The sequence below is a fragment of the Talpa europaea genome, assembly GCF_964194135.1.
Source record: "Talpa europaea genome assembly, chromosome: 7".
NCBI lineage: Eukaryota > Metazoa > Chordata > Mammalia > Eulipotyphla > Talpidae > Talpa > Talpa europaea.
Genome location: NC_140074.1, coordinates 124,834,014 through 124,855,460, shown reverse-complemented (window position 1 = coordinate 124,855,460; position 21,447 = coordinate 124,834,014). Strand labels below are relative to the sequence as shown.

Genomic DNA, 21,447 nt, shown 5'->3' with positions numbered 1-21,447 from the left:
CTAGGCCCAGCTCCACCATTGAGCTCTCATCCATGGAGGCTTCCTGTTGTGCTGTGTGAACATCCGAATGACCAGGGCAATTGAGCACAGCACCATGATGAGGCAGACACACAGCAGGATCCACTGTCTTCTGGTGACCTGGCGGGGATCCATGGCTACGCCCAAGAAATAGGCCTTGGGCACTGTGTGGGGAGCACTGGTGTCCTCAGAGTCCGGTGCACTGGTGTTTTGTGTCAGTGACTGTTTTTCCCGGGAGTACAGCCTGCAGGCCAGCACCAGGGCCACCAGGAACAGAACAAAGCTCACGACCAGCAACACCCACTGTCCAGTGTTGGCTTGGTCGTTGTCCAGCTCCAGACCCAGAAATGCCGCCTTGTCTGTGACTTTTTCTGTGGAAAACATGGGCATCTTATAGAGGAGGTGGAATTGGGGAGAGGACCCTGGGGTGCCCTGTAGTAATCAGAGAGGATCTGACTGCTTTTCACATTCAACCAAACTTGCAAGTTACAGGTAAGAGCATTGCCCTGGGAGGAGGGTGAGAAAGAAGGAAGAGCAGGAGGAGATGAGCACAGGTAGGGTTCTATGCCCCAGGGCACCCAGCAGGGGCTTTAAGCAAGGGTCAGAAGGCAAGATGCCAGCCAGGTGCTCAGATGGCAGCATGGCAGCTGTGAGGCCAGACAGTCACAAGGAAGCAACTATGCCAGCAGCTGGGCACAGGCTGTGGTCTCACCAGTGTACAGATGCATTCAGGGCCACCAGCAGCAATGCTGTGCTCCTTCAAGCTAGGTCATAGGTGATGAGGGGTTAAGGATAGGTACACAGAGGGGCTGGCCCAGGGCAGGCTAGGGAGGGGTTGGGGCAGGATCAGAGCTGGGACCAGGGTCAGATTATCAAACCTTCAAAGGAACAGCTGAAGTCTGGCCAGCCCAGGATCTCCCCTTCCCGCACGTTCTCAGCGACCAACCAATTCATCAGGGGCTTGAAATATCTCATGAGGGCCTTTGCAGACATCTTTGTCTGCCCGGTCATCTGTTGCAGGACCTCTGGCCAGGGCTTGCTCGAGCCCAGCTTTAGGACGTCCCTGAGGGAGGGAGTAGAGCTGTGAGGCCATGGTGGGGGGGGGGTTATCTGCTGGTGCTGCTGGGACCCTTCAGCCTGCCCAACCCCGGCCTCAGGGCTTTGCTGGCCACTCTTCCCACAGAGCTTAGCATGGTGGGTACAATCTAGAGCTGGGTTTGAATCCTGGCTCTCACTTAGTAGCTTGGGAACTTAGGCAAGTTAACTGAACCTTTCTGAGCCTCAGTTTCCATATCCACAAAATGAGATAACAATAGTACCCACCTCCCAGGGTGGTTTTGACAATTATAGGCACAATGCTGGGAGTGTGGCAGGCAGGTAATGAATGTTGCTAATTATTACAATGGTTATTATTGCCCTATGATGATGTTGATGATTCTTCTGGACTCCAACAGGCTAACGAGACATCTTTTTCCCATGAGGTGCCAAGTGCTAGTAGGAAGTGACAGCTCTTCAGCCTTTTCTGGTCCCACCTGGAGTATTTGGGGAGACTGGAGAGGTTATGCATGTGGGGTGTGCTCTGCACACTGCTTGCAGTGCTATGTGAATGCCTGCTCTGTCCCAAGGCACACCCAGTACTTGAGGCAGGGGGGTGAACTTAAGGGGCACAGTGGGGGTATAGTGCAGCCAGCAGCAGAAATCCTCCTGTCAAGCCTTCTTGACCTGTTTCCCCAGCTGAGGCTCCGAAGGCAGTGTGTAGAGTCTAGACTAACAGGATGCAGATTCAAGACCTAGCAGTGAATTTATGGCTGCAGGAAACAACTTAACCTCTCTTAACCTAGTTTCCTCATCAGTAAAATGAGCCCCAGTGATACCTGTCTTTCGTTATGGCGGGGACTGAGTCACATAATGGTGGCCAAGGAGGGCATGCAGCTTGCAAACACACACACACACACACACACAATACTTAATAAAACAACTGGGAAAGAATGAAGTGGGGACACTAAAGGTCGGTCAATGGGTCCAGGAGTCAGAAACCACTGGGGAAAAAATATAGTTAAGCTCCTAGCAAAACGGAAGACACAAGTCATCAAGATTAAAAGAAAAAACAAAAACCCACAACTAAGTGTAGGTAAGAGGATTACAGCAGGTCAGGCTCGTCTCGGCTGCCTGGGTGAAGCAGGGGGGTTTTGGGAATTGGGAACAAGTCCAGTTCAACTCTCCATTCTCCGCAAATCAGCCTCCAAGCCTGGCCCAGGGCAATCCCATTGAAGACCACGAGTCAAAGCAGCAAAAGCATGCTCGGCGACAATTAGACGAAAGAACGGCCGAGAATCTAGCCCTTTTTCTCCCCTGTAAGCACTAACTCCCCTTCCCTCCACAGCCCATGTTCTGCTCTGCTGCCATCTGACTTCTCCAAAGCTCACGACTCATGACAGCCCCCTTTTTCAGAGACCTCTCCTCTGCCTAGTGCCCCGAAAATGGCATTCAAAGTCCTAAACCTGGAACCCAGGGTCTTCCCTGCCCAGAGGTGTGGACAGTGATGCCTGAGGACCCATGGGTGCAGGTCAGTGATGACTGGCCTATCCTCTACATGCTTTTTTGCCAAGTCAAACTCTGGGAACCTTGAGTGTCCTGGACGGGGTGGGGGTGGGAAGTGGTGAGAATGTCTGAGGTCAGTGTCCCGCCAGTCAAGTAGGATGAAGGCTGAGTTCAAAGTGGCTTGAGGTAAAGAAAACTGATGTCTGCCTGGGTCTTGCACTCCTGCCTTGGGCACAGAGATCCCTCTTCAGTCCCCTGACTTGACCTTCTCATCCGCTTTACAAGTTCACTAAAGCTCTTTCCGACCACACCGCTCCTTTCTTGTATTATAGGTATTGATTTATCCTGTAGCCCACTGCCCACTGCAGGGCAGGCTGGCTGGCACGTGCACAAGCAAATGTTTACTGAATGAATAAATGATGGGCATGGGAGACATGAATGCGGAGAGCACTTGTGTCCCATATATTCACAAAAGCTCAAACCTGGACAATTGACGAGAATAAACACCTGTGATGTGAAAAGACAGAAAAAGCAAATAGACTAAGGATAATAGGCATGCAAGGTGCAGCCTCCCTGGGAGCCAGGCCAAGGGATCAGTCCTGCAACCCCATCTGGCCTAGTGGCTACTGACAAATTACATGGTGGAATCACAAATATGCTCATTAAATTTGCAAAAGACACTATGTGGCTTTGTTAATCCTCTGGGAGACAGGAATAAAACTCCAGATGACCTTGGCCAATTAGAGAAATGGACCTATTGAAACCCTGTGGAAATTCCATGGGGTAAAAAGACCAGGCCCGTGGGTGGGCTCCACATTGGAGCGCTGACCTTGGCACCTGTAGACCCAGGTCCGACCTTCCCAGACCTGTATCCTTTGACCGATGGAAGCAACCATGAAAGATAATGTTCTGGAGTCATTTGGGGTTCAAAGCATGACTTTGTCACTTGCTAGAGGACTTGATAGATGAGTGACTTCAATCACATCACCTGTCTTCAGCGGCATCATTTGTGAAACGAGGTTAATAATATCCACTTTGCAAAGTGAAAGCTCTGGAATTTCACTCCCTAAAGAAGTCAGTAACTGCTTCCCACCTTCAGGCCAGTTTCCATCCTGTTCCAGGTTTGCTGCCGCACCAAAACCAACCCCGCAGAGGCAGGAATGGGGAGGATGGTCTAGACACCAAATGTAGGAAAAAAAGACTTGGGGGAGGGGCCAAATGGGACAGAGAGGAGCTCTGTTGAGATTTTGGGGTGAAAGCCACGTGAGTCAGCCAGGAAATGGGTCCGGGCACCTCCAAGAAGAGATGGGAACAGAAGAGGTCTCCAAGGGTGCATGAAGTGTGGTTGAGAGAATAAGCAAGCACCCGCAAGGGAAGAACATGGGGGTTCTGGTGAAGGTGGAGGCGGAACTCCAGCTCTGCCATCCCGCCTAGGACAGCTTGCGGACTGGCGCCGAGAGCAAGCGTGCAGGAGGGGCTGCACACGTCAGCATGCAGGAGACCGGAGCCTGACCCAAGGAAGAACTCCCACTAGCTACAAACTCAGTGAATCTCCACTGCTGTCCCTGGGGTGGCCAGGTGAGGAGCGGGGCCCTGCAGCTTCCAGCAAAGGAGGGCAGGCTAGGGTGAGGGTGAACACACGAGGGCACAGGGCACTCACTCCATGAGCTTCCCGGCGATCTTCGAGTTGTAGATGTCACACCGGTGCAGGGGGCCCATGTGGCCCGAGGCCATGCACAGCGCTTCGTGGATCTGGAACTGGAGCACCAGGCCTAGGAAGTATCTGGGGAGAGGAAGGTGAGGGCAGGCTAGGGCAGGAGACCCGAGCCACAGGGTGCCTCTGACGTGCTACGGTCACCAGGGCCCACGTCAGCAGTTGCGACCCAGAAGGGGCTCCTGCGGCCAGGTTTCACCTGGGGCTGGTCCTGGAATACCACTTTATTAGCCTCCGGCACTACCTGTCGCCCTAACCCTTGTCTCCCTTTCCCGTCTTCCTCTTGGGGACGCAGAGGTGCTTTGGAGTATCCCCATCAGCTTTGCCCTTTATGTGGGATCACATATAAAAGCCTGAGGATTGCAGGGCAGGGCCCTCAGAAGGCTGGACAACCCAAGGGAAGGTGGGGGACAGGGGCGCAGGGGACCTCAACTCCCAAAGCTAGCCTAGACCTTTACCGTAGGTAGGGGACGCTGGCAGAGATGTGGAACTTGGCACCTGGATCGAAGTCATCCTCTGACCGAGGAACAGGGGGGCAAAGGCCCTGGTACTTCAACCTGTCAGGGAGAATGGGGGTTTCGAGTGTGCCTCCTGGAAGGGGTCTCAGGCCTGCTCCTTTCGAAGCGCTTGCTCTGCTTATCACGACTGGTCCTGGCCTAAGAGGACACTTAATGCATTTTTGTTGTTTAATGAGTGAAAGGAAAATGCGTGCGCCTGGGGAGCAGCGCAAAGGAGTAGCGCAGTCGCCCTGCAGCACGTCTGCTGGGCCAGGAAGCGGCTGAGCCCTACACTCCTCGTCCTGGTCTCTGGGATGCAGGCAGGACAGGGCTAGACAAAGTCCCTGCTCGACTCTAGCCCTGGGGGACAGTTGTAGACCCATTGCCAAGGTCTCTCCTGGACTTAGAAGTTCCAAGAAGAAAACAGTTCAGGCCTGGATTTGCCTCTCTGACCTGTGGCTGTAGGGAAGTGACTGTCACTGAGCTTTGGAAAACGCCTGCGGCATGATGATAGCATGACCCCTGTTTGGGGTGAGACAAGTCTATGAAAAGGCTCATTGTTTTGTCCTCACAGGGAGCTGCTCCCCGTCTCCATCGGTGGAGGTGGGTGAATGACGGAGGAAGGGAGATGCTGTCAGGTGGCTCTGGGACACGCACTGGGTCAGTGCGGGCCAAGCCAGCAGTGAGTCCTGGTCCAGAGGGGGTCAATAACAAAGGGAGGAAGGCTTCGCTCTCCCGGCCCTGATTTGCCATGTGACCCCGGGCTGGGGACACTCTTCCTTATGCCAATGCCCACAGGTGGGTCTAAAGGTTGGATAAATATAAGCTGCCAGGCCTTCATGGTCGGGATATTTATTGTCTAATCCAAAGGCCGGGGGGGTTATTATCTAATCAGCTGGCCAGGGGGTCTGTGATGGGGTGTGGTGGGGGCGCCCCTTACTCAAGAGTCAGTGGCTCATTCAGCAGCCCCTCTGACGTCAGGCGTGCCTGGGGAGGCTAAATCAGAAGCAGGGGTGTGGGAGGGGCAGCAGGAAGAGGGGTTTAGCCTTTTCCTATCTGTGGGGACTTTTTCCTGAGGAGGAAAAGAGCTCAAGTCCCCCATCCCACCCCAATCCCTTCTGCTGGCCCCACTGGTAGAAATAAAAAGGAAGGGAAGGAGCAGGAAGCCTGCCTGGTGGCCCTGGCTCTGTTCTAGGAGGGAGGAGGGGCCTAGGGAGGGGAGGGGGAAGTGGGGGCATGGGGGCTAAGTGTGGGGGGAGGCATGCACTGCTAGGATTTCTAGACAGGTTAAGAGGCCTGCTGGAGTCAGAGCTGGAGTCAGATTCCACACGAGGCCTCATGCTGGCCTTTCCACTGCAGCAGGGGATGCTTTTGATCGGGGCCAGCAAAGGGCCAAGACTGCCCAAGGGCTTCCCCGGCCCTAGGTCACCAGCATGGTTCAGCCAGGTTGGCCCAGATCTGCCCTCCAGATAAGGCAGCACCTGCCCTGGCTGTGGGCGCCCTGGAGGCTGACCCCAGAGCCCTGCACATGGGGTGGGAGGGGCAGCCGACCTCCCCACCTGAGGTTCCACCACTCCTGGTTGTAGATGCCCTTGTGGATGGAGCCGTCGAAGACCTTCCAGCGAAACAGGTCCATCAGGTAGGCAAACGGGATGAAGGGGATCTTCTCCAGGGCGATGCCCATTAGGAAATTGACCTCCTCCTCTGGGGAAGTGGAGCAGTCAGCAGGTGGCTCCTTCCCTCCCATGGCTTTGCCCTGAAAGCCCCCGCCCCGGCCGCAGCCCCAGGCTCAGGCCGCCCACACCGGTCCCCTGGATGCCATCACCTGGATCCTGGTGCTGCTGGCTGAGCAGGCCTTTGTTAAGCATGTGTTTGTGGGTGGAGACCGACAGGGTGATGACCGACCCCATGGCCTCTTCAAAGGCTGGGTTGGCGCCTGCGCGGAAGATCACAGAGAGGTTCCTGTACTGCATGAAATACTGGATATGGCCCATCTGGTGGAAGACGGAGAGCAGGTCTTCTATGGTCACCTCGGTGCACTTCTTTATCCTAGGGTTAAAGGGCAGGGGTCAAGGAGCATGGGGATGCCCCAGGGAGACTCTGTTAAGGGAGGACATGAGGGGTGGACTGGAGCCCGGAAGGGTCCTGGCTGCTGTCCTTTCTCACTCCAGGACCGCAGGCAGGCGGATGGGTGGAGGCCGGGGAGGGGTGCAGAGGAAGAGCTGGAAGGAGCAGAGGCTGCTGTTGGCCGCACCTGAAGTCCTTGCCGTTGAAGAAGTCCCAGGCGGAGGCGTGGCACTCCACTTCCCGCCCGTCCGTCGGCCTTTCCAGCATGGAACGTTTCCAGAATTCAGGAGGGGTGGGGAGCAGCCCCATGGAGATAAAGAACTTATCAGCCTCTTCGAACATCTTCGCTGGCCTCCAGTGCTGTGGGGAAGAGGGAGTGCATGGGCCCTGCCCCGCTGGCCGCGGGGTGCTGGGGGGGTGGCTGCGCCGAGATCGCACTGACCTGGACTTTCATGATCTTTGTGATGTCCTCGAGGGGCTTATTCGGGAAGGGCAGGACCAAGTCTAAGATGTTGACCCAAGACTGAGCCCACATGTTCCCTGCAAGGGGACGGAGGGCTAAGAGGAGGCCTCGTGCAGCTCTCCTGTCACTGGCACCCCTCCCAGAAGCCTACTGCACCCCTGCCCACCCCACCCCTGCAGCCAGAGGCCTTTACCCAGGAGGTGCGCTGGGATGGGCCCCCTCAGGTCGATCATGTTGGGCCCGTAGTGGCGGTGCAGGGCCCGGCGCACGTAGGCGTGCAGGTTCAGGTAGAGCGGCCGCAGCTCCTGGTAGAGCTGCTCCAGTTCCCACTCCAGCGTGTCAGACTCGTACTTGGCCCGCCACATGGCCCCCATGTCTTTGTAGCCTAGGGCAGGAATGGGGGCTCAGGAACACTCACCACCCCCCAGTCTGGAGGCAGGAGACCCCAGCACCTTCTAGAAAAGCCACTTGTCCTCCCACCTCCCGCTGAATGGGAAAATACCTCCCAAGATCACTGTCCATACTGGATGAGATGAGCTCTGGACAAACTCTTGGTGAAGAGCGTACCCCAATATCCTCACCCAGCCTGGCTGGATGGGTAAGACCCTGGGCCCCTCTTATGCATATTGAGCTCCATCCGCCCAGGCCCTCCATCCTCTCTGGCTTCTTTAAAATTCTCCGAAGCACTGGTTCCCTCTTGGCAGAGCCCCACCAGCTCCTGTTCTCTGGGCTCTGGATGTACATCAGAGGCCTGGCCTGGACATGAGCCTGAGGCGGTCTCTCCCGTTCTCTCCCTCAGCGGCCCCTTTCTTCTCAGAGCTCACCCCGGTATGGTCAGATTGTGCTGCACAATATTGTCTATCTCCCCAGTAGACCCTAGAGGACCAGGCGCTTTCTCAGGCGCCTTTTCACCCACACATGCTCAGAGCCTCCTTAGCACCCTGCAGGTGGTAGATGCTCAGGCGGTGTCTGTAGAGCAACACAGTGAGTGAAACACCTGAGGGCCCAGCTGTGTCCAGGGTTCCTATCTCCAGGTCTTCTACTCCCCACTACAGACTCTACACCGAGGCACTACTCTGAGGCCCTTAGAGGGGTGCAGGCTCAGAGAGCCTCACCGTTGAGGTTGGCAATCTTGTTGCTGAGTTGCACGTAGTGCTCGAAGATGAAGCGGAGTGGGCGGCCCACAGCATCCCGCCAGCCCTGCCAGGCCCACACCAGCTCCCTCTCATCCTGGGAGGTGGCCATGATTTCTTGGAGGTCTGTAACAAGAAAAAAGAGGCAAGGTGGGACCCCCCCACCCCCCACTCCTGCCTGCTTTCCACCCTCACCTGCCCTGGGCAGCTCTCAGTGCCCCAAGAAGGGAGAAGGGTTTGGGAGGAAGAAAGTAGGAGTTGAGAGCCCCATGGAAGGATGGGTTGGGTTGGGCAGGGCCTGGGCTGGGCACTCACCAGGCTCCAGGGACAGGCAGGGCCCCTCATTCAGGCACACCTGGGCCATGCTGTACGTCGTCTCCATGTAGGCCAGAAGCTGGTTGTACTGGAGGGAAGGTGTCACCCAGGGCAGGCCCAGACCCAATGGCCCACCCCCAGCCCCACTGGCTTGGGAGGGCAGCATCTTGCCAGCTTCTGTTTCCCTCCTCCCCCCAAGGAAGCCCTAGCCCCACCCCAGCCACCCCCCCTCCCGCCTTCCCCAGACACTGGCTCCCCACCCAGCTGGTTCACCCACCCCTGGGGTGGGGAGCATGTGCCTAGAGACCTGGGGGCTCCATGCATCACCTCCCGGAGGTCGTCCTGGGGCAGGGCCGCCTTGTCTATGTGCTGCAGCTTACTGAGCATGCGCTTCACAGTCGGGCTCTGGATGTTGGCCATCCGAAAGAGGCGGGCCCGGGAGCCAAAGTACAGCATGTGCTGGGACCGCTTCACGTCCTTGAGCAGCTGAAAGGAGGGTCACTGTCTTTGTCATGGGGAGTTGGTGGAGACAGTAAGGATCCCACATTGAACCTCAGAGCCACAGCCCCCCAACCTCCTCCCAGAGCCCACTTTAAGGGTTCAAAATCATTAAAGATTTGCTGAAAGGGAGAAGGGAAGGAGCTTGAGTCCCTAAAAGGCCTGCTTGGACGTTGGGGTATCCCTCTGTCCTCTACCTCTGGACAGGGGCAGAAGGTATGGTTCTCCCAGCCCCCAGAGACCCCAGAGGAAAGCAAGGGAGAAGGGGCTGGGCGGAGGTGGTACCACACCATCTCCTCCCGATTTTTCTTAGTGATGTTGGTGACATAGTTCCAGGTGGCCTCCATCAGCTCGTTCCACACCATCTGGGCAGTAACCTCATAAAACTCCAGGAACGACGTTGCCATGGTCTCATTGTATATTGTGTCTGGGTTGGGGCCAGTCACTGCATTGTTTGGGACGTGGTTAGTTACTTGCTGGTCCTCTTGTCTGACCTCATTCTTCACGGTCCCAAACAAATGATCACCCTCGGTCCTGAGCCATGGCAAGAGCTGCCCATAACAGAAGAGCACAAGTAGGGAAGGTCCATGGCAAGTCCATCTTGTGCCCATGACCAAGAGAACAGCAGAGCTGGGTGAGGCTATAGGCCAATCACGACCCAGCTCCATACTGTGACATCAGGGGCTAAAGGGTCAGTCATGGAATGTCAGAACTGGAAGGCCCCCACCCACCTTCTGGTCTAACTGTCCCCATTATACAGGTGAGGAGATTAAGGGCCAGAATGGGCAGGCCATCCTTTGTTGTAAATATAATGACCATATATGTGTGGGCTTGTTTCTCAGTTTTCTATTCTCTTCCGTTAAGCTCTGTTTTCACGCCAATAACATATTCTATACTGTAGCTTGGTTTGAAGGCAGAAAGTGTGATGGTTTCCAACTTTATCTACTTGGGGTAGATTGCTCAAGATTGCTTTATCTACTTGGGGTAAAAACATTGTCTTTTAAATCTGCAAAATGCAGAGCTGAGGAGGAAAGCAAGAAAGCAGACTCTTTAGATACTAGAGACAAAGTGAAATGATGCAGCAATAAGTGGGGCCCCTCTGGGAAATCAGGGTGCATCCATGCCCCCGGGGCTGCAGCACTGGTGCCAACTTGGAGATGACAGCACGAAACAATGGTGGAACGAGTCATTGTTATAAATTTCAGAACACATTGTTGTGTTTCTCCAATTGCTGATCTATCAACTCCCCTAAAACAACCTAAATCAAACTTCGCAGCACTAACCTTCCTCCTTTTGAGTTGTTTCTGTTAATAGATGTATTGAAAATATATGAAACAGCAGGAAACCGTGACCACTATGGCTACAACTTCCACCTGTTCAGCATCCACACAATGGTGGGGAAAAGCAGCACTCCTGGCCACAGGAACAACCCAGTTGGGCAAATCCCCTGGAAGCTCATCTCCCATCCTGCATTCTGCTACAAAACTCCAAGCCCCTGGGCCAGAAAATTGAGGTGAATTCTTGAGGATAAGTCCCCCATCTCTTTAGCTCAGAGGTTTTCTGAATAAACCTCACATTTCTAACCCCAGATGGTGTCTCTTGTGACTGGCTTATGAGAGGCTAGTAGCTGAGCTTTCCTGGCTTCAGAGATACCCAATCATGGCGGAAGTGATGCCTGCATCAACCTGGGAGCCATATATGGTATTCTTTCTAAAGGAGCTCCTGCAGGAAATAGCCAAGAAACTGACTGTGGGGACGTCTTCACAAGCTGGTGTGTGCTTGGGACCCTGAAAAAGGCTGTTCCCGCTGAAGATAGTCTGCAAGTCGAGATTACCAAGAACAAGAGAAAGTCCATATTGTGGGGTGCAATAAAGATCATCAGCCCCCACTGAGCACATTTCAGGTGCCAGGGACACTTTGAGGGCTTTTAGTACACAAGCCATCACAACAAATCGTGAGAAAGCTATTGTGACCAACACCCACGTTTTACAGATGAGGAAACAGAAGCACAGAGAGGTTGAGGAGCTAAGTCAGAGTCACGCAGCCAGCAAATAATGGAGGTGGGATTCAGATCCACATGGTCTGCCCTGGTGCTTGTACTGCACCACAGACAGAGTGAAAGGAATAGACCATGCTTGAAGAAGGACAGGCCTTAGAGCAATTAGAAAGGGACTTAAAATACAGGACTTTACACCATAGACAAAAATTAACTCAAAAGTTAAACATAAGGGTTAGGTTAGAAAACTCTTAGAAGAAAACAGAGAAGTCTTTACAATGTTGGATTTGGCAATGATTTCTTGGGTATGCTGCTAAAAGCACAGGTAACAAAAATATAAACAGACAAACTGGGCTTCGGTAGTAAGAACTTTTGTGAATCAGAGGTTGCTATCACAGAGTAAAAAGACGACTTACAGAATGAGAATGAATATTTGCAAATCATGTATCTACTAAGGGATTGCTATCCAGAATATATTAAAAAAAACTCTCCAAAATCAACAACAACGAAACAATCCAATTAAAAGATGGGGGAAAGAATAGACGTCTGTCTAAGGAAGATACAAAGAAGGTTGCTAAGCACATAAAAAGATGCACAATGCCACTAATCATTAGGGAAATGCAAATCAAAACCTTGAGATACCAGCAGGATAGTTAGTATAAAAAAAATAAAACCAGGAAACCTCAAGTGTTGACCAAAAGGTGGAGAAATTAGAACTGTTGCATATTGCTGGTGAGGATTTTGAGGAATTTTTTAATCCCTCAAAAGATTAAACATAGAATTGCTGTAGGAGCCAGCAATTCTGATGTTGGTTATCCATAGACCCAAAGGAATTGAAAGCAGGGACTCGAACAGGTACTTGGGTGCCATTATTCACAGAAGACAAAAGATGGAAATAACCCAAATGACCACTGCTAGATGAATGGATAAGTAAAATGTGCTGAATGCATCATTACTGACTCTTAAAAAGGAATGAAATTCAGCTATAGGAATGCTACCTGGATGAATTTTGACAACATTAGGCTGAGAAAAAAAGCTAGACACAAAAGGACAAGGTTTGTTATCATTCCACTTAGGTGAGGTAGGTATGAGTAGTCGAACTGACAGAAACAGAAGGTAGAACATAGGCTGGGGGTGAGGTAGAGGTTATTATTTAATAGGTACAGAATTTCTGTTTGGGAAGATGAGGTTCTGGAAAGGGATGGTGGTGATGGTTCTCTAAACAATATGAATGTACTTAATGATACCAACTGTGCATTTAAAAATGGTTCAAAGTCCTCCCTGGTGGCCTAGGGCTTGAGTCTTAGGACTATCACCACTGTGGCCTGAGTTTGATCCCCAGCCAGGGAGCTGACCCATATATGGCGCAGCAGACCTCTCCTCTCTCACCCTCTGCTCCCCTCAGCAGTGTATTTCAGTAGATCTGCTTTTTCTGCTCCTCAATCTATTTCTGGTGAATCTTCTCACCCCCTGCACTTCTGGCCTACTCCTCAGTTCTTCTACTAAATAAATAAATAAAAATTAAAAAAATAAAAATGCTTCAAATGGTAAATTTTATATTAAATAGATTTTACCACAATTAAACACACACACACACAAAACACAGGTTGTAAAGTGATAGAAAGAAACAGAATCCAAGAAACAAGAACAGGTTTTTTGTGAAAACACAGGCAGTTTGAGAGAAGGGGTGATGCGGAAGTGAAAAACATAGGTACTTCATCAAAAGAACAAAAACCCCAGTGGACAGATCCAGCAGCTGGCTGGACCACATAACCAATTCTGCAGAAGTTACAGCTGGGGCAGTGGCCTGGAACTCAGGACAGAGAGAGAGAGAGAGAGAGAGAGAGAGAGAGAGATGAGAAATATGAGCAACAATTAGGAGAAATAGGGGACAAGACTAGAAAGTGCCAGGCAGGGTGTGGTGGGTGTCCCCAAGAGGAAACGAGGTGAGAAGGTATCATTCCTGGAGCCGATGACTGTTTCCAGAACCAAAGCAAGCTAGTTCCCGGGTGAGGGGGCCCACTGAGCCCAGGAAGGAGACAGTGGACTGCACGGGAGGAATCAGGAGGCTGTTCTTGGAAGGCACGTGGGGACACAGTGTTGCATGCAGCTGTCAGGGAACTGCTCCAACCTCTTTCTTCATCCATGGACAGCCTGATCCTGGCTTGACCTCCTTGCTCTCATTGTGTCCTGGGGATACTTGAAATGTGAGGCTGACATAAAACAATCTACCAGGAGATGGTGCATCCAATATAAAAGAAAGTACAGGCTGCACCTTTACACGGTGGCACTTCTGACTCACCACGGTGGAGGCACACAAGAACCATTTCAGGGGTGTGAGTATGAAGGTTTTGAAAATTGAAATAAATTGCTTGAGGTCACATTAGTAGTATAGGCAGAGGTAGAACTTGACCCAGACCTCTTCTAAAGCCTTTGGCTTCACTCATGTCAGAGCCAGGGTAGGCTGGGATGCGGGCGGGCATTTGGAGAAAGGGTAGGAGCTGGGAAGGTAGGAGATCAGAGAAGTTGTCCAGCAACCCTCCCCCGCTGTGGCCTGAGTGGGTGAGAGCTGGCCATGGAGGAGCCACTCGCCCCCAGGCAGGCACAGCATGGGGAGGGGCTCAGACTTCAGGGTCACAGGTAGAAAATGCTGGAATGGCCCCTCGTAGCACTTCCTTTTCCTCTGCCAACTTCCAGGTAGACCGGGCCTCGGCCCCTCTACCCAAGGAGACAGAGATCAGTCTGAACAATTTCAATGTTTTTTTTAAAGACCTCTGAATAAGGCTGGTAAGGCTGAGCTCAGTGTTAACTTTCTTTGCTCTCAGCTATAGCTCAGCAGTCTGGGTGCTGAGCTTGGTGACCTCGTGCTGCCCCCCAACCTGATCTTGACAGGCAGCAGGACCCCTCGGATTCATGAAGACATGAAAGTGATGTGACAATGACCTCTGTCTGGCAGACAAAGAACTTTCTAAACACTGGGCTGGGGAGGGGGTAACTGAAGAAGTCTTTAGTGGTAGAGGACTGGGAACTAGTTGGGATATGTTTATAAATTCCATTGTCCTAAGTAATCGTAAACTTCCACCCTCTCACATATCCAAAATACCTCGGCTCCACATCCTGCCCTATGGAAGAGGCCGGTATAAGTCTACATGCAACATACAGACACACTCACACTCTCATACTCACACACTCACACACACACACACACTAACACACACATGGCAGCTGCAGATGGGGGGGAGGGTGTTAAAGGCTGTGGACTAAAGGATATTGGGGGACAGATATTAGCATCAGGGCCTGGCTTGGGTCAAGGCCTCAACAAAGGCAGGAAGAGACTCAGGGCGAGGGTCCTGGCCAGAAGGGCCAGGCTGGCCAGGGAAGTCTCTGGCCAACTTCCACTTGGCCAGGCCCTGGGTCTGACATTTAAATATCTGAAAAATAGATCTGGTTGTGTTAACTGAGAAAAAGACACACAACTACAAAGACAGTGCGAGTCTATCTAGACTATGTGCTGAGAAAAAAGGAAAGACACCAAAATGTCGACAGAACGTGTCTCTCGGTGTTGCTGTACAAAGGGCTTTTATTTTCCCGATTTCTACAGGGAGCATGTAGGTAGAAGTTATAAAAATGTCCCTCAAAATGACACTCCCTCAAACCCTTGTTGGCCTTCCAAGGTGGGCTCAGGCTAGGGGCTGCCTGGGGGATGGGCAGGGTGGTTTCTGGAAGTTCCTCCCTGTGGGTACCAGTTACGGTCACACTGTGGTCTTCAGGGCCCTGCTCCAGGTGGGACAGACAGGCCTGACCTTGGGCCCCTTGGCAATGCTCGAGCAGATCTGTCTACTCACGTAAGTGGACATGGAGCTGGTGTAGGTCGGAGCCTGGGGTGACCATGGGGCTGACTCTGCATGCTCAACGAATCAGGTGCCTTCCACTTGGACCCAGAGGCCAGCCAGGAGCCCTCCCTCTTGGGGATCTGGCCACTTAGGGAAAGAGCTGGGGGTGGGTGCCAGTGTGGGACAGCGCCTGGGGCAGGCCTCCCAAAGCAAGTGAAAGCTAGGCCAGAAGCCCGGAATGTCTGCTCTTCTTTGCTTGTCAGAGTTAGGGCCCAGCAGGGCTGCCTGTCATGGCAGGATGTTGAGCAGCTGCTGGGGTTTGAGGGGAGATACGTGGGCCTGTGTGATGTGGGGCCAGTGCTCTGGGGGACCTCCCAGGCTTTTCTTAGGGGGTGGCTGAAAATGCCCAGCCAAGTGACTTGCTTGATGCCAGGAAGTAGGAGAGTGGGCCTCTGTCCCTGTCCTGGTTTCCCTGGAGGGACACAGACTCAGGTGGGGAGGGCAGGGACTTTAATTGTATTCACAGAGAGGTGGCTGGTGCCTGAGGGATGGTGGGGTGGGGCAGGGCAGGCAGGGCCCAGGGTGGTGGGGTCTGGAGGATGATCCTGAGCACAGGACTGGAGGCTGTGGGCTGAGGGGGACCCGGGCAGGGGGACGAGGAGGACTGGGGTGAGCTGTGAGAGGAGCGGCTTGTCCTTGGCTCACGGCAGGCCCCCATGCCAGTTTCTCAGAGTCTAGTGCTCCCCCGCAGGCCTGCTCCAGCTCAGTCCCCTCAGGAGTGTCTCAGCTCCACCTCAGAACCAAACTGGGGCCCATGGTGGTGGAAGCTACGTTTGCGAATGCTGAAGAGCCGCTGGCTGAGGCCCAGGGTGGCCACCAGCAGGGCAACGCCCAGGAACAGCAATATCCACTGGCCCACGCGGGCCTGGTGCTCGTCCAGGTCCAGGCCCAGGAAGTTGACACGGCCAGTATCTGTTAAGGAGCCTTCTGAGCGACCTGGGCAGGAAACAGGGAGAGCTGGGCGATGGGCGGGGAGGCGGGCAGGACAGGGGTCATTTAGTCTGACTTTCCTGCACTGGCTCGGAGGTCAGCTCAAACTCATCCGCGCTGGGGAGGGGTTGCCGCGCTGGGGAGGCTCTGGGGAGGGCTGAGGCTAAGGTGGGGTGGGTGGCAGTACCGGTGTATGGCAACCAGTTGTACTGCGGCCAGCCTAGCGTCTCCTTGTTTCGCTGGTTCTCATTTTGGAGCCATTCCAGCAGCGGCTGGAAGTAGTTCATCATGGGTAAGGCCGACATGTTGGGCTGGCCTGTGATCAGCTTCATGGCTTCCGGCCATGGCTTACTGGAGCCCAGTTTCAGCGCATCCCTGGGGCAGCACGATAAGAGAAACTGAGTCAGAAGGTCAGGTGGGGAGCTTAGTGGCCCTCCTCTGCCAGCCTATGCTTCCCCTTGGGATTGGGAGGGGCTGGGCAAGGGTTGGGGGTTGGGGAGAGATGACCTGGACCCAGAGTCCCCCCCTGGAAGTCCCCTACCCAAATGCCAAAGTGGCAGGTGTCCCAGAAGAGCTGACTGGCTCCTCAAGGTTGAGGGGGGTAGGTCAGGGAGTGGAAAGGGAAGGTCAAGGAAGACTCACGCCAGGAGCGTCCCTGCCTCCTTGGACTGGTAGATGTCACACGTGTGCAGGGGGCCCTGGTGACCGCTCGCGTTACACAGCGCCTCGTGGAACTGGAACTGGATGAGGAAGCCAATGAAGTACCTGCAGTGGAGGGAAATCTCAGTGAGGGTGGGGCCTGTGCCACATTCCAGCCACACACCGTCTCCCACTGTAGTTGGGACATCAGGGGGAGCCCCTGGCCCTTGGGGTCATTGAGGCCCCCTACCATGCCTCTGAGACAGGGCAAGCTAGGGTTATTAGGCAGTTTTAGGGACAGTGCAGGAGGGGACCTCTGAGGAATTTAGGGAGGCTTCAGAGATAAGGACAACCCAGGGAAAGCAGCCCATTCCACTAGGAAAAACAAACATCCCAGAACCAAGGACAACATTGTTAATGCTGGTCCTGGTTTCCTTCAGGTGGTAAAGGGAGGCGGAGATTGGAGAAATGGAGAGTGGTTTAATTTATGGACACATTAGAAGGGCAGCTGTTTAACTTCAATGCAGGGATGCCCATCCAGAGGACTGGGCCATAAATTTAAAGATGCAACACATGGGGAAAGAAAAAGCTGTTAGATAAGGAACGTGAAGATCCCCTACTCAGTAGCAAATTAAGTGAAACAGCCGAGAACTAACCAATCACAAAGAGACTGGGGCAGCTTTAGAATAATGAGGGAAAGAAGGTCTATATTCCCTAAGACACGACTCTACTTTGGCTTCCTTGCCCCTTCCAGGCCTGGTTCCCTGGTCTGGGAGTCCCACTTTATTTCTGTTCTTTTTCTCCTCAATAAACTTTTTCTTCTAAACAAACCTGCCTTTGCTCGCTTGCTTGCCTGAGCGTCTGCGAAGTTCCTGCTGCGGCTTCGGCTTCGTGAGACACCAACCCGTGGGGGGGTCTAGAGGCTGGGGCTCAGCGCTGCCCTGCAGCCTGGAATCCGTTCCTGGCTGGGAGACTACGCCTGACAATTCTGGTATCATTTTGGGGGCTCGTCCGGGATCTCACAAGATTTTGGGTAAGTCAGCCGAGAGGCACAAATTGTTTCTATCTTCAGCTTGTCCTAAACTCTTCTTGCTAAACATTTTCTTTCTCTTGGAGCCATCAGAGAGGCCATAAAAAGGGCACAGGACAGTGAGTAAATGCCAAAGGGCGACTGCCTTAAAGACTCCTGTGAAAGGATAAACTGGTGACCAGACCAGGTAAGGGGACTCGCCCATCTGCCAGTCAAAGAATAAAAGTCTGGTGTCGTCGTATGAGGGACTCCGGTCTCCGAAGAGCTAGGCACATACGTCATGTAGAGGCCGTCCGGGAGCTGCACATAAGGGGCTGATCTCCCAGCAGCTCGGGCCATCCTCCCTTGCCTTCAGCAGAGGGGGAGCTGCCGAGACACAGTGGAGGATGAATGGTCCCAATGTGACAATTGGGAAAGTCATTCCTCACTAAGCACCACACAGGATCTGACACATAACCCTACCCTGGCCTCAGATCCCTGCTAGGATTATTTTGAATGGCTCCTCTTATCTTTCTCTGCTCTCTCTCTCTCTCTCCCTTTCCATTCTTCCTTCTCTTGCAATGCAACTGATTTACTTCTCAGTTACCTGTGGACTTCAGACAGGCAGTAGATATTTCAAAAACTTTCTGTCCTATATTTGATTGCAAAAATTAATGGGCACCCGTCGGCCCGGTAAAAGCGACTAGCGTGAGGCCGCCATTCTTAAAGTCTCGGGTGACAGGTTTCTCAGCTGGCAAGGCTTCCTGATCCCCCACTTGCTGAGTGGGAATGTCGGGACTCTCTTGTCACTGATTCCTACTTTCCTCTATCATCCGTGGACTCCGAGGGTGCTCAGAACGACCAAGCTGTGACCCTTGGAACCCTGGACACCCAGGAGATCCGATGGCTCAGACAAGCCGTTCTGCTAGGTCGGCACCTAGGCGAGAGTCACGGAGGCCAAACAGAAAAAAAAAAAAAAAAAAAAGGGACTTTCACCTTCTTGATCCCTTCCCTATAGGACAAACTTCTTTCAGCTTCTATCAAGGCAACTTATAAGGTACAAAATGGTCTTATAAAAATCTTGGGGCACCTCTGGGAGCCTTTTCCCTGGTGTCTGTTTTCATCCTGCTGGTTGGCACAGGCAGGAGAGGCTGAGTTTCATATTATGACAGGAATGTATGTACAGGTTTGCCTCAAATCCTAGGTCCAGCTAATTAATTATACCTTTGGTATTATAAATTTGTCTCATGGCAGTTTTTCAAAAGGGAGTTTAAAATAAGTAAATATCAGGTTCTGGGCTACTGCTGCTTCAAGGGCTATGACTTAAGAAAAAAGGAGTCAGTTTTGTTGTCTGGCAAATGGACATCATTAAAAGTTAGGTCGCAGGACTCAGTCTGTGGCTTGTGTTAAGTCTCTACTGTTCAGGTGTGTTCAGGGTCTTTCATCAGATGAGGAGAATGGCTTACTATAAGCTCGCTAGAAGCTTGGAATAGATGCCCTTTGCACAGAGACTGGTTAGGGGACGCCGGTAGGGTCCCACAAAGTCCGGTACCCCACACCTGTCTGTTCGGTGGGAGACAGGCAGAGATACATCGGTCACACTGGAAAGGAGTGGTTAACTCCAGTGGACTTTTATGCGAGGAAACTGTTGATCACTCACAGTTAGAGCTCCGGGTTTAAATGGAGGGACGCCTCCGGTAAAAAGGCAAGGAAAAAGTGGATTGAGAATTGGGTTCAATTTGACCCTAAATCCATAATTTGACCTGTCTATAGGCTTTCTCCTATAGCTAGAAGGGGAAAGAAGCTGGTGTTGGACATCCGCTTTCATTCCTTTTTGCAAATGGGAGCCTCCTCGTCAGCCATGCAAAAGAGGCACGCATCTCTCCTGCATCTTAAAATTGAGACCAATTTTCAGGAGTAATTGGCTCCTATCTCACCTGTTGCTTCTCTTAGTAAGTCACTTAGACCCAAGTCTCGACATCTCTCCTGGCATCCTAGAGTTAAGAGCCAGTCAAGAGACCATGATATATGGTCCTGGTCGAATGGGACGACCTCTGACTTAACTGCAGGAATGTCCCTGCTTTGTCTCTGTGCTGCTATTGTGGGTACCTTTCTTTTATTGCTACAGAGACCATAAAATGCTCTATCTCAATTCCATGGGACATGCCCGTAAGCTACATTCTTAAAAACTAGCCCAATTTGGCCATAAATGACATCTTCTCCAGCTAACCCTCCTTGGTCACAGTCAAGACAAAAAGACAAAATGCTGGGGACTAATAAGTAAAGGGGTCCACTACAGCTGGCTGGTAAAAAAGACTGCCTCTGCTCTCAATAAGCAGCTGCCTGGATTATTTTTTTCCAGTATTGAGATTATTGGTATGTCTCTGCTGCCTTCCAGTTGTGGGGGAACTAGACTCTCCCTTTGTCCACCTTAAAAAAAAAAAAAAAACTGTTTTGATTCATGCTAGGGAAAAAGTTCTATGTCCCTGTGTTTTTCTGATTTTAAAGTCTAAAATGTTAAAGGTAAAAACTGCTGAGTTACTTTGGACTTGCTAATGAGCCATAAAAGGTGATTTTTGGTTAAGTGACAATTTCTAAACTGCTTATTGGACTTGTAAAAGTTTAGTTTCTTATTAAGACTAATTAATTTCTGATAAGAGTTAAAAAAAACAGGCAAACTGTACAGGAAAAATCTTATTCTTCCTCTTCTCCTGTCCTCTCCATACATAGTTCTAAAAACAAAAATGTCTTTTGTCTTAAAAATGTGCTTGGTCTCAGTGTGACAAAACTAAAACAATGTAAAGCCAATTGATAATACTTAAAAATACAAACTTAAAAATGTTTTTCTTGTCTAAGAAAGTTAGTACAAACTGCTTAACTTTGAAATTGTTGTGGTTTTGGTTGGACCCTCGGTTTTAAGTAAGGGTTAAAATTGGGTACTTGTTCTATGTAAAATTCTAATTTCTATGTCATTAAAAACCTGCTTGATATAAAAAGGATATTAAAAACTTGGTTAAATGAATGTGTCAAACAAAAAAATTGTTACTAAAGAAGGGGAGTTTACTAAACTGTAGTTTCTCAGTGTCTTTGCAAATATTGGTAAAAATAACTGTTTCTTAAAATTCATGCACATGGCCAAAAGTTTTAAATAAAAATCAAGAGATCTCTTTGTTCTTGCTTTTTGCCTCCGGAGGATTAATTTTAAATGGCGCCTATATATATATAAAATCCTTAATTTTGAGATCGCGATCTAAAATTGTGGTAAAAAAGGCTAATTCAAATTTAATGGTTTAAAAAGCATACATGCCTTAAGGTTTTAATGTTGGGTATTAATACTTTACTGTTGTTTGAATGCGTTTACTCATGCTCTACTAAGGAAATAATAATTAACCTAGCCTATGCAAACAAACAAGCTTACTTCTAGGCTTTTATCTAAACTTCTCTTAATAAGATCTTGTTTCAGGAAGACTGATCTACTTGTCTTTTCCCCTTGGAAAAAAAACAATATATTCTCCCAGTAAATGACTATATTTCTTTACAGAATTCAAGGTAACATCTAAAGCCATATAGACAAGTTACTAAAAAATGTTTATGATATTAAGTGTCTAGTTTTTTTTTCTTGCTTTTGTCAACCTATCTAGTACTTGCCTAAGAAAACTTGGTATATAAAATTGTTACAGTGGCAACTCTGCAGTTGACTTTAAATTCCAGTTCTAAGAAAAAAAAACTAAAGC

At 51.2% G+C, this 21,447-nt stretch overlaps 2 protein-coding genes across 2 annotated transcripts in view; both read right to left on the bottom strand.

Annotated features, from left to right (window-relative positions):
- The window catches only part of LOC311173945 (angiotensin-converting enzyme-like), a gene marked incomplete at both ends in the record, with an annotated part of 33,539 nt that continues 12,092 nt past the window's right edge, over positions 1–21,447 (bottom strand). The window contains 9 exons of the mRNA XM_084238030.1: positions 1–389; positions 897–1,081; positions 4,220–4,342; positions 4,732–4,830; positions 6,330–6,474; positions 6,596–6,819; positions 7,025–7,197; positions 7,280–7,377; positions 7,494–7,685. Coding sequence (XP_084094156.1) covers positions 1–389; positions 897–1,081; positions 4,220–4,342; positions 4,732–4,830; positions 6,330–6,474; positions 6,596–6,819; positions 7,025–7,197; positions 7,280–7,377; positions 7,494–7,685 — 1,628 coding nt within the window. The remainder of the gene's footprint in view (positions 390–896; positions 1,082–4,219; positions 4,343–4,731; positions 4,831–6,329; positions 6,475–6,595; positions 6,820–7,024; positions 7,198–7,279; positions 7,378–7,493; positions 7,686–21,447) is intronic.
- Positions 15,848–21,447, bottom strand: part of LOC311172718 (angiotensin-converting enzyme-like) — a gene marked incomplete at both ends in the record, with an annotated part of 7,115 nt that continues 1,515 nt past the window's right edge. Inside the window, 4 exons of the mRNA XM_084236247.1 lie at positions 15,848–16,071; positions 16,253–16,440; positions 16,708–16,830; positions 16,955–16,961. Coding sequence (XP_084092373.1) covers positions 15,848–16,071; positions 16,253–16,440; positions 16,708–16,830; positions 16,955–16,961 — 542 coding nt within the window. The remainder of the gene's footprint in view (positions 16,072–16,252; positions 16,441–16,707; positions 16,831–16,954; positions 16,962–21,447) is intronic.